The sequence below is a fragment of the Meriones unguiculatus genome, chromosome 3 (genome assembly GCF_030254825.1).
Source record: "Meriones unguiculatus strain TT.TT164.6M chromosome 3, Bangor_MerUng_6.1, whole genome shotgun sequence".
Classification (NCBI taxonomy): domain Eukaryota; kingdom Metazoa; phylum Chordata; class Mammalia; order Rodentia; family Muridae; genus Meriones; species Meriones unguiculatus.
Window position 1 is genome coordinate 55,957,698 of NC_083351.1, and position 14,465 is coordinate 55,972,162.

The following is a 14,465-nucleotide window of genomic DNA, read 5'->3' on the forward strand; positions in this document are numbered from 1 at the left end:
TGGTTTATTTTGGTTTAGGAACTCAGGAAGTAATCCAGTGCCACTTTTTTTTTGTTTGTTTCAAACTGGCCGAAAGCTGTTCTTTGAACCTGTTCCTGTATTAACATTTCCCACACTGTAGTGGGGCTATGGAAAGGTTTTACTGTTTTTACTCGCCTTCTGGCGCTGTAGGACATTGCTGGGTCAGCCTGTTCGTTTCCTGCCTCCTCCTAGAAGCAGCCGGAACCTCAACATACAGAGCTCCTCTTATTAGAGACTGGCCTAAGTAACCAGATCTGAGCAGCAGCTGCTGCTAGACCGACGTTCTCCCACACCTCACTGGAAACGTTAGGTTTTAAAACTGTGTTTCAGCCTTGGTGAATAGCTACTCTCAAAAGGCAGTCAGAATCTATGTCAAGGTTGTGGGAGAGGGGTATTAAAAGGCAATCTTTGAAGAATTCTTGTTTGGGGATTTTTAAAGCACTTCACACAGGGTACGAAAGGGAAGCCCTTTTTGCTAGGTTACATTCATCTTTCTTGAGTCTGAGCTTCTAAGTGGCAGGCTAGAAATACAGCACTGTGGTGTAGGCAGGCTTGGTTCCTTCTAAGAGCTGTGAGGGAACCTGCCCTTGGCTAGCCCGAGTCTGCTGAGAGTCTTGGCCTATAGATGTGACCTCTCAGTTCTGACCTCACCTGGTGTTCTCAGTGCATGCTTCTGGGTGTCCAAGTTTAACTTTCTTTTAAACACACAGCCTTCACATTAGGGCCCCACCCCACTTCAGTATGACCTCCTCATGCCTAATCACACATACACTGACCCTATTTCTAAATTAGTTTACAATATAAGGCCCTTGGGGATAGGATGTCAACGCAGAGCTTTCGAGGAAACAATTAAACCTGTAACAGCTGTCTTGTTTTCTTGCATTCTAATTAAACACTGTTCTCTGGTCTGCGGACCTCTCCATCTGAAATTTCTTATTTGTACAGCACCTACACTGTCCCTTAGTCTGTGGCAGTTCTCCGAGCAATAGTAAAATTAGATCTTTTATAACTTTTCCTTCTCTGTGCTATTTTTTTGTTTTAATATCTAAATAACTTGCTATGTCTGTGTGTGTCTGTGTTCTGTTGACCTCTCAAAGAAACAAGCGGCTTGGGTTGGAAGTCCTGTCCAAGATGTTGGGTTACTGGGCCAGATGCTCAAAATGATTGTGTGTGTTTAACTTTTTTTTTTTATTAATTACAGTTTATTCACTTTGTATCACAGTTGTAGCCCCCTCCCTCCCCAAGCCCACTGATAGGGGAGGTCCTCCTCCCCTTCCCTCTAACCCTAGCCTATCAGGTCTCATCAGGACTACCTGCATCATCTTCCTCTGTGGCCTGGTAAGGCTACTCCCCGCCCCCCCAGGGGGAGGTGGTCTAAGAGCCAGCCACTGAGTTCATGTCAGAGATGGCCCCTGTTCCCCTTACTAGGGAACCCACTTGGGGACTGAGCTTGCCATGGGCTACATTTGTGCAGGGGTTCTAGGTTATCTCCATGCATGGTCCTTGGATGGAGTATCAGTCTCAGAAAAGACCCCTGTGTCCAGATTTTTGGGTTCTGTTACTCTCCTTGTGGAATGCCTGTCCCCTCTAGGTCTTTCTATCTCCCCCTTCTTTCATAAGATTCCCTGCACTCTGCCCAAAGTTTGGCTATGATTCTCAGCATCTGCTTTGATATCCTGCTAGGTAGAGTCTTTCAGAGGCCCTCTGTGGTAGGCTTCTATCCTATTCCCTGTTTTCTCCCTCTTCCAAAGTCTGTCCTGTTTGCCTTTCTGAATGACGATTGATCATTTTACCCAGGGTCGTCCTCCTTGCTTAGCTTCTTTAGATGTACAGATTTTAGTATGTTTATCCTATATTATGTCTAATATCCACTTATAAGTGAGTGTATACCATGTGTGTCTTTCTGTTTCTGGGATACCTCACTCAGGATGATCTTTCTAGTTTCCACCATTTGCCTGAAAATTTCATGATTTGTTTTTAATTACTGAGTAGTATTCCATTGTGTAAACATACGACAATTCCTGTAGCCATTCCTCAGTTAAGGGACAACTGGGTTGTTTCCAGATTCTGGCTATTACAAATAAAGCTGCTATGAACATGGTTGAGCAAATGTCCTTGTTGTGTACTTGAGCATATTTTGGACATATGCCTATCGAATGGCAGAGAAACACTTAGTGCTCAACTTCAGTCATCAGGGAAATGCAAATCAAAGCAACCCTGAGGTTTCACTTTACACCCATCAGAATGGCTAAGATCAAAAACTAAAGTGACAATACATGCTGGAGAGGATGTGGAAAAAGGGGAACCCTCCTCAATTGCTGGTGGGAATGTAAACTTGTACAACCAGACTTGGAAATTGATCTGGTGCTTTCTCCGACAATTACAAATAGTGCTTCCTCAAGATTTAGATATATATATATATCTTCTTAAAACATGAAGTTGTGGGGCTGGAAAGATGGCTCAGCAGTTAAGAGCACTGGCTGATCTTCCAAAGGACCCAGGTTCAATTCCCAGAACTCCTATGGCAGCTCACAATTGTCTATAATTTCAGTTCCAGGGAATCTAACAACCTCACAGAGACAAGCAGGTAGCCAAAACACCAATGCACATATAAATTTAAAAGAAAATATGAAGTGGAAGTTAAAAGAAACAAAAAATTCTTCCTATATTTCCTACAAATTGTAAGACTAATTAATACACTGTGTGCTTTATATTAGCAATTTAGGAAATACTCACTAATAATTAGGTATGATTATTTTTCAGATTAAGTTAGTTTTGATTTGTCTAGCAAAATTAAGACTTCATTGTTTATGGTAGCTTCTACAGAATGCTAGCTCTGTGAATAGAGGAATGTGGTCTGGACCATCTCCACAGGGAACAGCATCCACCACAGCAATGGAGCCCAGTAAATATTTGATTTTTTTAATTGTACTTCTCTGTTTTTATTTGCTTGTTAAATCCTAGAGAAATCTGCTCATCGTATCCAATTGAACATCCCTACCATACACACACAAGCCGTGGTGCCATGTTTCCGACCTTCACCTCACCTAAGGACCTCTACACTGGTGTTAAAGCTCGCAGCCAGCAGCCTTTTCCTCCTACCGTACCTAGCAAGGCCTACGACACAATGGTTTTGAAGACAAGAGGTAGAATGTGACTTGAAATCAAAACTGTATGTTGTCTTATCATTGTTATGAATCCCGTAGTAAGATCAAAGCAGGCAAGGAGAGCAGCAGATGGAGTGGCCTGTCACAGTGGGTTAAAAAAGATAACTTCGCTGCAGTCTGCTGCAGACACAGACTCTGCAGACATACTGCACTTCCAGCACGGCCTCTGGAGAAACAGACCTCTCACCTGGCCTCATGTCTTAGCACACCCAGAGATGTGGTTAACTAAAATGCAGCTCTGATCTCTTCAGAATAATTACTTTCGCTTCAATTTTCAGGTAACCCCTACAGATATGAACTGCATGATATTCCCATGGAGTCAAAGAGAAAAGCATTGTGTTGGCCAGGTCAGGGTGTATATTATGATGTAAGTATCATTCAAAATGTGTGTTTAAGGGAAAATTAATATAATTTTACCTAAGACACTTAAAATGCACAAGATGAGACTAGGGTAATGGCTCAGTGGGTAAACTACTTGCTGTGAGAGCATGAGACCTGAGTTCTGATCTCCAGTACCTACACAAAAAGCTGGGATGCAGGGTGAACCTGACCAGTCTACCGAATCACTGAGCTCCAAATTTAATCAGGCCTCGTTCTAAGATTATAACATGGATAACGAGAAAGGAAGACACCCAGTGTTGATCTCTTGTCTCCACAAGGATGCACACACACACACCCTCCCATACACATGCCCATCCCCCCCTACGCACCTACACAGTACATACATCAAACACATAAAAGTTCACATGGTGGACTGCTTATATCTAAATGAAAAGGGCAATTTTAACTTGAACACTTTTAATTTTATTAGCTGATTTCATTTACTGATGAAAAGTATGGGGCATTTCAAGAGTAGTCAGACAAAAGCAGGTGTGTGTCCTTGAAACTACATTGGGGAAGGACTGCATTTCTCAGACTTTGTATCCTCTAACTCCACCCTTATGGTTCATAATATATTAAGTACTTTACATAATTCCACCTATGCATAAAATAATGAGAGGTTTTTAAAGGATTCATAAGCTGTTTTCATTCTAGTCATTATTAATGCATTTGTATCAAAGTCTAAAAGAAAACATGGTATTTTAAATTGCTGCGTACAAACCAATTTGAGATACAGCATTTAATTCTTACAGTGATTTTATAAAATTACCACCAAACCCATTTTGTAGATGGGGACACTGAGACTGTGACCATGCAGTGATTACAGAGTTCAGGCTTGTGAGGCTTTTCTCTGTTCTTCACCTGTACTCCGCATGGATGAAAAAGGAGAACCTGTCAATCACCGGGAGCATATCTAGGCATTGAAAAATAATAATGGCTAGCACTTATCGGCCAAGTGGCTTCTAAGGGCAGTGTCAGGTTCTTCCATACAGTAGCTCCTTGCAACCAAGAATTTGTGAACTAGGTAAGCAGTTAGTAATGGAAGGTTGGAAACATCTGAGCTTTCCCTGGAAACCAGTGTGGCAGGCCACACAGCTGTCCACAGAGTAAAAAATTCCTGTTTGTTTTGTGGTATGTCTAAAAGAACAATCATTTTAACAGCATCTCTGTTTATATATATTTTTATAATTATATACCTTTTAATAAATAAACTATCATTTTTAAAAGTCTTGCAGATAAATAAAAACATCACAGGTCTCTAATTCCTTTAGGCAAAATCTGTTACCTAAGCAACAGAAACAGGAAAGGTTATTCTGGCGACAACCCCATTATTTCATGTCCTGGGAGTCAGCGTCTCTACCATGTGCTCTCACCATGTTACTCCTTTTTGGGTTCCTCTTTGCCCAAGTGGAAATAAAGTCCAATGATGTAGTGAGTTAGGAAGGCCCTCTGGAAACCACCTTACTTCTTTCCCTCATCCACTTTTCCTGAGTAGATTCCTGCCATGGGACGCTCTCTTCCAGGGCCTTTTTGCCTGCCTAAAATTTGCTCATTTTCCAGGGTTTCACTCAACAATTCATTTCTATTGAAACATTGTTGGGATCTAAGTCAGGAGGCCTTTGTTCTAGTTAGTAGCTGTCCTTTGTGGGCATCTGCTGTCTCAGTGATATGGGAGGCATAGTCTCCTTTTGAGCTCTGATTAACTTATCTGTAAAGCTGGCCTGCAAATATGAAAAATTTGGGGAATAATATAAAAACTGGAAAACACTGGATAAGACATTATTGTCAGTCCAGCAGGGACATTTTTTTTCTGCTAACACCTCCCATATTCCATAGCCAGTAACTCTCCACACCAATCCACAGCCTGTCAACTGATTAGAACTCCTTTGAGAACAGAGTATGTGGTATTTTATCTTCCACCATGGTTGGAAGGGGTGTTGTTCATTGTAACAGGACCTTATGTAGCCCAGATTGGCACTGTATTTGGCATGTAGCCAAGAATGACCTCAAACTTCTGATCCTCCTCCCTCCCTCCCAAGTGCTAGGATTGCAGGTATGTGCCACCACACTGGTTGTATTCAGCACTGGGGATGGACCCCAGGGTGCTAGTCATGCTAGGCATTCACACCACCAGCCTAACTGCATCCCAGTCTCTCATATACAGTGCTTCCGACAGTATTTTCTACTGGGTTTGTTCTTTTTCATGTCCCCAGTGTTTAATCTCACTTTTGTGGTCTAACTAGTCTTTTTTGATTTGTTTTGTTTTTCGAAATAAACCAAAAAAATGCCCTGTTTGTCCTGGAACTTACCTGTAAGCCAGGCTGGCCTCAAACTCAGAGCTCCACCTGTCTGCCTCCCAGTGCTGGGATTAGAGGCGTGCGCCTGGCAGTGGTGGTGTGTAGATACGCTTGTGCACTCAGAGAACAACCTCCAGGTGTCATCCTCCCCTCCTTGCAAGGATTCTGAGATGACACTAGGGCTGTCAGGCTTCATGGCAGACACCTTTGCTTGCTGAGCCATCTCGCTGGCCTAGGGCTTAGTCCTTAACACAATATTTTAAATATTATCATCTTATCCTCATCCTCCCTGATACGTTTGAAGCTTATGCGATCAGAACTGCAGAGCTCTGGGTACCTCATACCCACCGAAAGCCCACAGTATCCCTGTGTTTGATCTGACTCTTTTCTCAACTGAGTTGTTACCAAGTACTTGCTGCTCTAACCAGGTTGTCTTGTGGTGGTTTGAATAGGAATGGCCCCCAGAGACTCATATGTTTGAGTGCATGGCCTATAAGGAGAGACACTATTAGGAGGTGTGGCCTTGTTGGAGGAAGTGTGTCACTGTGGAGTCAGGCTTGGAGGCAGGCTTTTATGCTCATGCTATGCACAGTGTGACACACAGCCGTTCCTGCTGCCTGTGGATCAATATGTACAACTCCCAGCTCCTTCAGCACTATGCAAGCTGCCATGCTTCCCACCATGATAATGGACTAGACCTCTGAAACTGTAGGCCAGCCCCAGTTAAACTATTTACTTTCTGAGAGATGCCTTGGTCACGGTGTCTCCTCATAGCAATTAAACCCTAAAACACAGGTCTTCTTGTGCCCCTACTTTCTTCCTTCTGAGATCTCCTGTCTGGCCACTTCCAGCCATTACTAAGCCAGACATACATTCCTTTGGTAAACAAGCAAGTTTTAACATTTGTTTATTCTGGGCTGCTTATGTCACTATTTGCTGACAAGCCTAAATCCCCTTGCTCTTGCTTTCTCAATAACAGAGTGCACTTAGCATTGCGTCTTTAGGACGAAATGTACTTTGTAATCATCTTCTGAGTAAAATGAGATCTAATCCCAGAAGGATGCGCCATACACTTCCCTAACTTTGCTTTTTCGGTTTTTGGTGGTTGTTGTTTGCTGTTTTTCAAGACAGGGTTTCTCTGTGTAGCCTTGGTTGTCCTGGCCTCACTTTGTAGACCAGGCTGGCCTGGAACTCACTGAGATCTGCCTGCCTCTGCCTCCCTGAGTGCTGGGATTACAGGTGTACACTGCTGTGCCCAGCTCACTTTGAACTTAATTTAAACTTTGAACTTAATTAACAATTTTCAGAGACTCTCCAAGTCTATTTATTAATTTAATGTTCATTACAAAACAGATTTCCTTAAACCTAAGCATCTGGACAGAGCCTTGGCTTCTGTTTGAAAGGGAGCTCACTTTTCCACGTTAACAGAGGCCCCACTCGAATGTTTCCTGGTTATTAAAACCCTTGCCAAGACACCATAGACAACACTAAATCTTGCATTTCATATTTAATTTCTGTGTCCTAGACTGCATCTCAGCAAGTGATCACTCAGTATAAAATAAATTAGCCACGCCTCCTAGAACAGTATCTGAAGAAGGCCCTTATTTTTTCAAATAAGCTAGCTCTGCAAATAATGAAAAAGAAGGAAACAAAGGGGGCTTCTGGGGGGCTGGACAAGATGGCTCACTGGTTAAAAGCATTTGCTGTTCTTGCTGAGCACTCGGGTTTATTTCCCACTATCCACAACTGCCTGTAACTTCAGTTCCAGGTGATCTAACACCCTTTTCTGGCTTCCGTGGGCTCCTGCATAAACTCACAAGTACACATACATATTGTATATGCAAATAAAATTTAATAATAAATCTTTTTAAAGGAGCTTTCTCTACCCTTAAGTAAGCAAGCCATAGATTAGCAAACATATAGAGGTAGCTCTAATATTTCTTGACACAGACTCGTGTCTTTTTTTTTTTTACATGAGTTCTCTACTTCCCTAAAATGGGAGCTGCCTCAACATTACAAGAATTCTAGTAGCAGTATCACCCCTGGGCCTAGAAACTTTTCATGGCTATCCCCTGCCCTTCTTACTGTGCTCCTCCCCGTGGGGCCGGGACTTACGGAGTAAGAGGCTGGATCCATGTACAGCACGTGTTCCCGTCTCCCACCCCACACCAGTCTAGAGACTCTTCTTTGTATCCATCCTTGAGGGTTACTACATCCCCAGCCAGTCTACAGCTCTAGGCTAGTGGGGTAGTGAGACGGCTACCAGCCAGAATGGGGGTGATGGGAGGTAGAAGAGAGCCCCCTGAGACTAAGTGCAGCATCTGGCAGTATAAACTTGAAAGAGACTGAGAAGTCTGAATTTGGAACTGTCTTTCCAGGTTGCTAACTGGCATGTCAAAGTACATACCAGTTTGTTAATTTCAGCTAAACTGTTTAGACACATGGTAGGTTTCCATTTATACTTCAAACCCCAGGCCCTGCAAACATTAACAGTGGTCTTGGCATGCAGGCAACAAGTGGCATAATGTTATGTACTGCCCACCTCCACCCCACGTCTGCTTCTGTAGCCCTTTGTCTCTGTATCTCTGCCTAGTTGCTGTGGCATAGCATAACATGTACCCTCTCATCTCCCTCCTTCCCACCCTGCCTCTGGCCTCACTTCTCCATTCAACTAGAATCAATCTCTTCCCTCAGGGAACTTCCAAAGTAGTTTTGTCGTAACCTTTTTAAAAACAGCTGTCTGTGGTCTCTTCCCCCTACCCTCTTGCACTAGCCAGTGTGCTCCTGGAACATGTTCGCCTCTGATGATCCTTCTTTTCTGCCCCAGTTGTGTACATCCAGGCACTGACTGAACGGTTAGAGCCACACTAAGATGCATCCAGCCATGTTTACATGCACAGCTCTCTAGAGAATACGAAATAACACTACAGTTCTAGATGAAGAATGACCATTATATTTTAATGTGAGTGACTTAAGCCTTTGTCAGCTGTGGCCAACATCGTGCAGTTCACTTTCAGGGACAGAAGACAAAGAAGTAGTCTCTTTGACTAAAGTCAGCCAGCGGTTCACAGAACCCTCGGGATGGCTAATGAAATTGCACTAGAAGAAGAGTATCCAGGGACAAACTCCAACCTAAGTTCTCAGAGAATGTGAGAAGAGATGTGAACATCTCCTTGATAAAATGTGGTTGTAGTTACAACTACCATGCCTGGCTTGAATATAGTAATTATTGAAGAAATTATCTCAACCGCTTACCTTCTGGGAGAGTGAGCCAGCCCTCATTCGGGCAGATACCATTAGTAACAGCAATCTTTATGTTCATATTCTAGTTTCCTAAATGTACTGAAAAAAACAGGCCAATATTCTACCCCAAACCTCCTAAAACCTTTGCTCCTAACCCATCTGTGAGCCCATGGGATACTGTAGAGTCTGCAAAAGAAGCCAATATACAAAGAAACCTTGAGAGGTCCCACTGGATCACTTCATACAATCATGATTTTACAGGTATGAGTCCCCGCTAACACAAGTAATGAGAATAAAAAAGGAACACTCACAAATGCTATCTATCACAAGCCTCCATTTTCTGATGTCCTTTCATGTTACTCATTGTATACTAATCCACATTAATGGGAAAGCTCAGTTTCTCTGTTAAATGGGCATTTGGGAGGTAGGCTGGTTTATATTTTATTGCTTATAATTTATGATAAAGAGAATGGGTAGGTTTTCCTGTTTACAAAGCAGTTTAAGTACCATTCTTCATTTATCAAAATAATAAGACAATTTTCTCATTAAGGTCCAGGGCCCATGAGCCCACTTGAACTGGATGATTACCGTGAAAAGGAGGTAGCAGATCTAGCTGGACAAATAGGATTTGACCCACAACCTGTAAGTGACTGCAGTCAACTCTCAGTTATGTGTGTGTTTGGGGGGAGCATCCAGGCCTTGTCTCTTCCCATGTTTTCTGTCTTCAGTATTGTGGACACCCAAGCAAAATGACAATCTAGTTGAAAGATAATTCTGAACTTACTAGAACTGATCTAGAGATCCTTATCACCATTTGGAAAAACAACTCTTCATAGTACTATTTTTTAAACGTTTTCTACCATGCTACCATTGATAAAATAATTCATAAAAGAATTTGCTTACGAAAAGTAAAGCTTAACTAGTGACTTGGGAGAAATTATCAAGCCCTGTAATAAAATATATAATCTGTTATATCAATTATATAAAGAATGCAAAATGACCTAATATTCATTTGTTGGTTTACTGAGGCCATAAATTGTATTCTATATGAATATAACTTTTGAAAACAATTTTTCAAAGGTATACATTGTGGAAACATATATATAACTATAAGCATATGAAAACATGGATTATTTTTAGATCACACTGAACACTTAAATTTTATATTAGCTTCAGCATTTGTGAAGAGAATGCCAAATCAAATACCTGAATTGGTTCCATAAATTGGGCTTTATAAGCCACCAAAGGGCTCTTAACTGTTTTGATTCTGTACTTGCATGGGCACTCTCTCTATTGGATTAGTTATATGCTCTGACACTGGGCTGTGCACAACATGCACAGCCACTCCAGGGAAGGCTGTTCTAGTGGTGATAAAAATCCCTGTGAACCTTTTAAAGAATGACATGCAAGTACTGGGGCTAGAGGTGATATTCAGTTGGTAGTGTGCTACCTTAGCATGCACGGAATCCTGATTTGATTGTTCGGCACCTCATAAACCAGGCATCGTGGCACGTAATTATAATTCCAGCACCTGAAAGGTGGAGGCAATAGGTTCATGAGCTGAAGGTCATACTCAGCTGCATATCAGTTTCAAAGCCAGCCCATGATACATCAGAAGAAAAAAGAATGTACTGAAAGCTGTTGCAAGCTGGAGAGATGGCTCAGTGGTTAAGTGCACTGTCTGTTCTTCCAAAGGACAAGGGTTCAATTCCCATGACCCACATGGCAGCTCACAGCTGTCTATAATGCCAATTCCAAGGGACCTGACACCTTTACACTAATGCACATAAAATAAAAGTTGTTGCTTACATAGCAAATACTACTAAAATCTGATATCCTTTTCTTTAATGGCAAATGTAGTAAAGCATATCAGAAAGCTGGTGTCTTTCTTTCCCTCACAGTTTATTTACTAAAGCTTGATTAGCTAAAGGTTATTACAATGAATGATTCATTATGGAAATTCCTCCAACTAGGATAGTCAAAAAGGATCATCCAAAGGCCCTTATTAAGTCCATGCTACTCTTACTATCTTATCAACATTTTTTTTTTTTTTAAACATGGGGTATCATGTAGCCCAGGCTGGCCTGAGAGTTTCAATATAGCCAAGGATGACCTAAACTCCCAATCTGGTGTCTATTCCCCTAATGCTTGGGTTACAGGCTTTTGCCACTATGCCTAGTTTTATGAAGCACTTCAGATTGAACCCAAGATTCTAAGCAAGTATTCCACAACTGAACTACATCACTACCCTCCCAAACAAAAACACAAACACACACACACACACACACACACACACACACACTATTGTTACCTTTCCTGATCAACATGCATATACTTCTTTTTGGTATCTTCTTTAGCATATTATTATAAAATTTCAAGCATACAGAAGTAATTTTCCTTTAGTACCTGTATACTCACCAGCTAGATTCTACCATCAACACTTAGTCGTTGGCATAATCTATTCCCTCTAGGCAGCCACTGGTATTTTTATTATTGTTACACATTGGAAAGCACAGACCTTACTATACTTATCCCTTAAGAGTGGATGTGCATACTATTTATCAGAGTGAATTTTGTTTTTTTGTTTTTGTTTTTTTTTTGCTTTTTGTTCAATGTGAAGTATACATTCATTAAAACTGTACAAATTGTAAATGCACATTTGTCAAAACAAAAGCACGCAGCTCTCATTCACGCCTCTGCTCCAATAGAGCACACATGTCACCACCCAGGCCCTAATATCACCTCTTCTTCCCTCAGTGGCACAGCTCCAGAATAGTGTCCTGAATATGACTGCACACTTTCAAAGCATCTCAAGAGGAAACACAGACAGGGCAGTGGGCACACCTGGTGGCATGTGCTCGGCATGTGCACTGACCTAAAACTAGTAACCAGACCTCGACTGAGCACCCCAAACGGTGCTTCTCAACGCACTTAGCATGCCACCAGCCTCAGCAGCACCTATGACACTTGTTCAAATGCACGTTTCTGAGTTGGGAGGATGGCTCAGAGCACATGGGCTCGTTCCCTCTTACACATGCTTCCATTTATCCCCCAGAAACTCCATTGTAGACCTTACAAGTCCTAGTCTTAAAACTGAAGTTAGAACTCCACTTTCTGCCAGCTCTGAAGGTGATTCTGAGTCAATGTAGGCTTAAGAATTCTTGCCTTGCCTAGACGATTTAAACAACTACCCAGTAGAGTCAATGCACTCTTGATTTCATAAGTTGTAGTCCGGTGAGTCCTTTTGTATCTTTGAAATTCTGAGAGCCAAGAATTCCCACACAGAAAAGCTTGTCTATAGCCAAATAAAACATATATGTGTATGTCTAATTTTACCTGAAGCCAGTAAAAGAGAAAGATTATTTATATGGGCCCAAATTCAATTATCTTTAAACAAAAACTGAAAGATCTTAGTGTGTATACTTCCAGTCCTTTCCTATTTACTGAGATAGTGAAAATGGGTATGAAACTGGCCTACTGTGTAGCCATATCATTATAATGCTACATTTATTAATCAGTTGATTTTTTTTCCCTTTTATTCCACTGGTATAGCAAGAAAAATTCCATACTGCCTTAAAACCTGCCAGACCTTTGGAAGGTCGAATTGCGCGGCTCCTTCAGAAACAACGACCTCTGGAGGCTATGGGGGAGCAACGACGACCTTCCTGTCCAGATTGTACCCCTAAAGTCGTGTGTGCATTCCACAGATTCATACCCAGTTCTATAGAAATGTTGGCAATGAAGGATAACTTCCTGCCTGGGAGGACCCATAAAAAACAGGATATCGAAGAGAAGATTAAGGAAGAACAAAGCTTGATATCTACCTATCCACTCCCTACTTCTTACCCAACAAAAGATATGAATAGTCTTTATGACCTAAAAACATTTCCAAAAATCACAGACACTAAGAAGACAGATGATTTGTACCGGAGACAGCTGGCGTTGAAACCCTTACCTGTATCCTACTCTAAGTCAAATTATTACATTAACTATGACCAACTTAAATCCGCCTTCCGTGACCCATATACAAGATGTCACAACCCTGCTCGCCTCAGTAAGTCTAATATTCTACAAAACAAAAGCGATATAGATTTCAATATTGACAGGTTCTTAAGTAAACGAGAATTTGTGGGCATGGACAGGGAAAGCCGTGAAGAAAGAAGACCTATTTTGGGATGGATTTCTAGAGCTGAAGCGTCTGAGCCTCAGACCAACCTGCTAGATCTTAGGAAATCATTTTCAAAGTCCATGGCACACAAGCGTTTGCATAGCTCCATCCGAGAAGAACAAAAAGACCTCAGGGATAAAATGCATTCTGGGATGAGACATCAGTTCTACGGCCATAATGCCCATTATTTCTATAATTGAGAATTTCCCTCTGCCCTTCAAATCCCAGCCTCTTGCAGGAAAAAAAAAAAAAAGTATGTCACAGAGTGACCTGCATTTGGCTGGATTCTTTCTCTGTACTAAGCCATAATGACATTAATGAAGTTGTGTTTTTAAGAATTAAGGTTAGGATCTGGTCAGAGGAACCAAAATAATGTCCTGACTTCTTAAAACATTTAACAGTCTGTCAACAGAATATCAAAATCATGGAAAAAATTAGTCTTTAATCTCATCTTCAAATTACACTCTGAAGTTTTCCAAAGTCATGAAAATCAATGTGCAGACAAAATTTACATCATCGTTTTGCAGGAAATGCAAAATTGAAAATTTCAAATATTGAAGTTATTTAACAGATAACTATAGAATGTATCATGATTTAATAAAGTTAGAATGTCAACAATCTCTTTCTGTAAATGTTTTCACAAAATAATGGGTAAAAAGGGTAAAATTCATCTCTGAGTTCAAGACCATCCTGGTCTACATAGTGAGTTACAGGAGAATCGCCGTCACAAAAACAATAAAAGGGAGGAGGTAGAATTCAAATCCCCAGTTAAATGAGGGTGGAGTGGCTTTCCAAACTGTGTAACTTCAATTCTGTCGACAAGTCAGTGGGCAAGAGGAATCCTGAATGTTCTGCCTGTACACAGTAGACGTGTTTCCTTCCCCATAGCCTTCTGATAGAAAACAGCTATTTTATACATGTAAAGTTATTTTGTGACAATCCAATTTATTAGACTTCCAATTTTGGCAAGAAAAAGTGTGGCTGGATGTCAGTTATTTCAAAGCCCAACACCGTCACCTTTGAAGTGTTTGCCTAATGTGTAGGTAACTGCCATATGGAAGTCAACACATATGTGTGCCAAGAGGTGTGTTTTTAAAAGTTCTCTTTGATGCTCTGTGCGTTTGTGTGCCCATCACAGCACCAATGTGGGGGTCAGAGAACCTTCATGAGTCTTCTCCTTCCATTGCG

The 14,465-nt window shown here is 41.4% G+C and overlaps 1 protein-coding gene across 1 annotated transcript in view; it reads left to right on the plus strand.

The window, feature by feature from the left end:
• Spmip4 (sperm microtubule inner protein 4) overlaps window positions 1–13,888 on the plus strand; it is a 28,014-nt gene extending 14,126 nt beyond the window's left edge. The window contains exons 6-10 of the mRNA XM_021631083.2: window positions 2,986–3,167; window positions 3,467–3,555; window positions 9,196–9,370; window positions 9,660–9,751; window positions 12,662–13,888. Of these exons, the coding sequence (XP_021486758.1) occupies window positions 2,986–3,167; window positions 3,467–3,555; window positions 9,196–9,370; window positions 9,660–9,751; window positions 12,662–13,477 (1,354 nt within the window). The 3' untranslated portion in view covers window positions 13,478–13,888. The remainder of the gene's footprint in view (window positions 1–2,985; window positions 3,168–3,466; window positions 3,556–9,195; window positions 9,371–9,659; window positions 9,752–12,661) is intronic.
• Window positions 13,889–14,465: the final 577 nt, after the last annotated feature.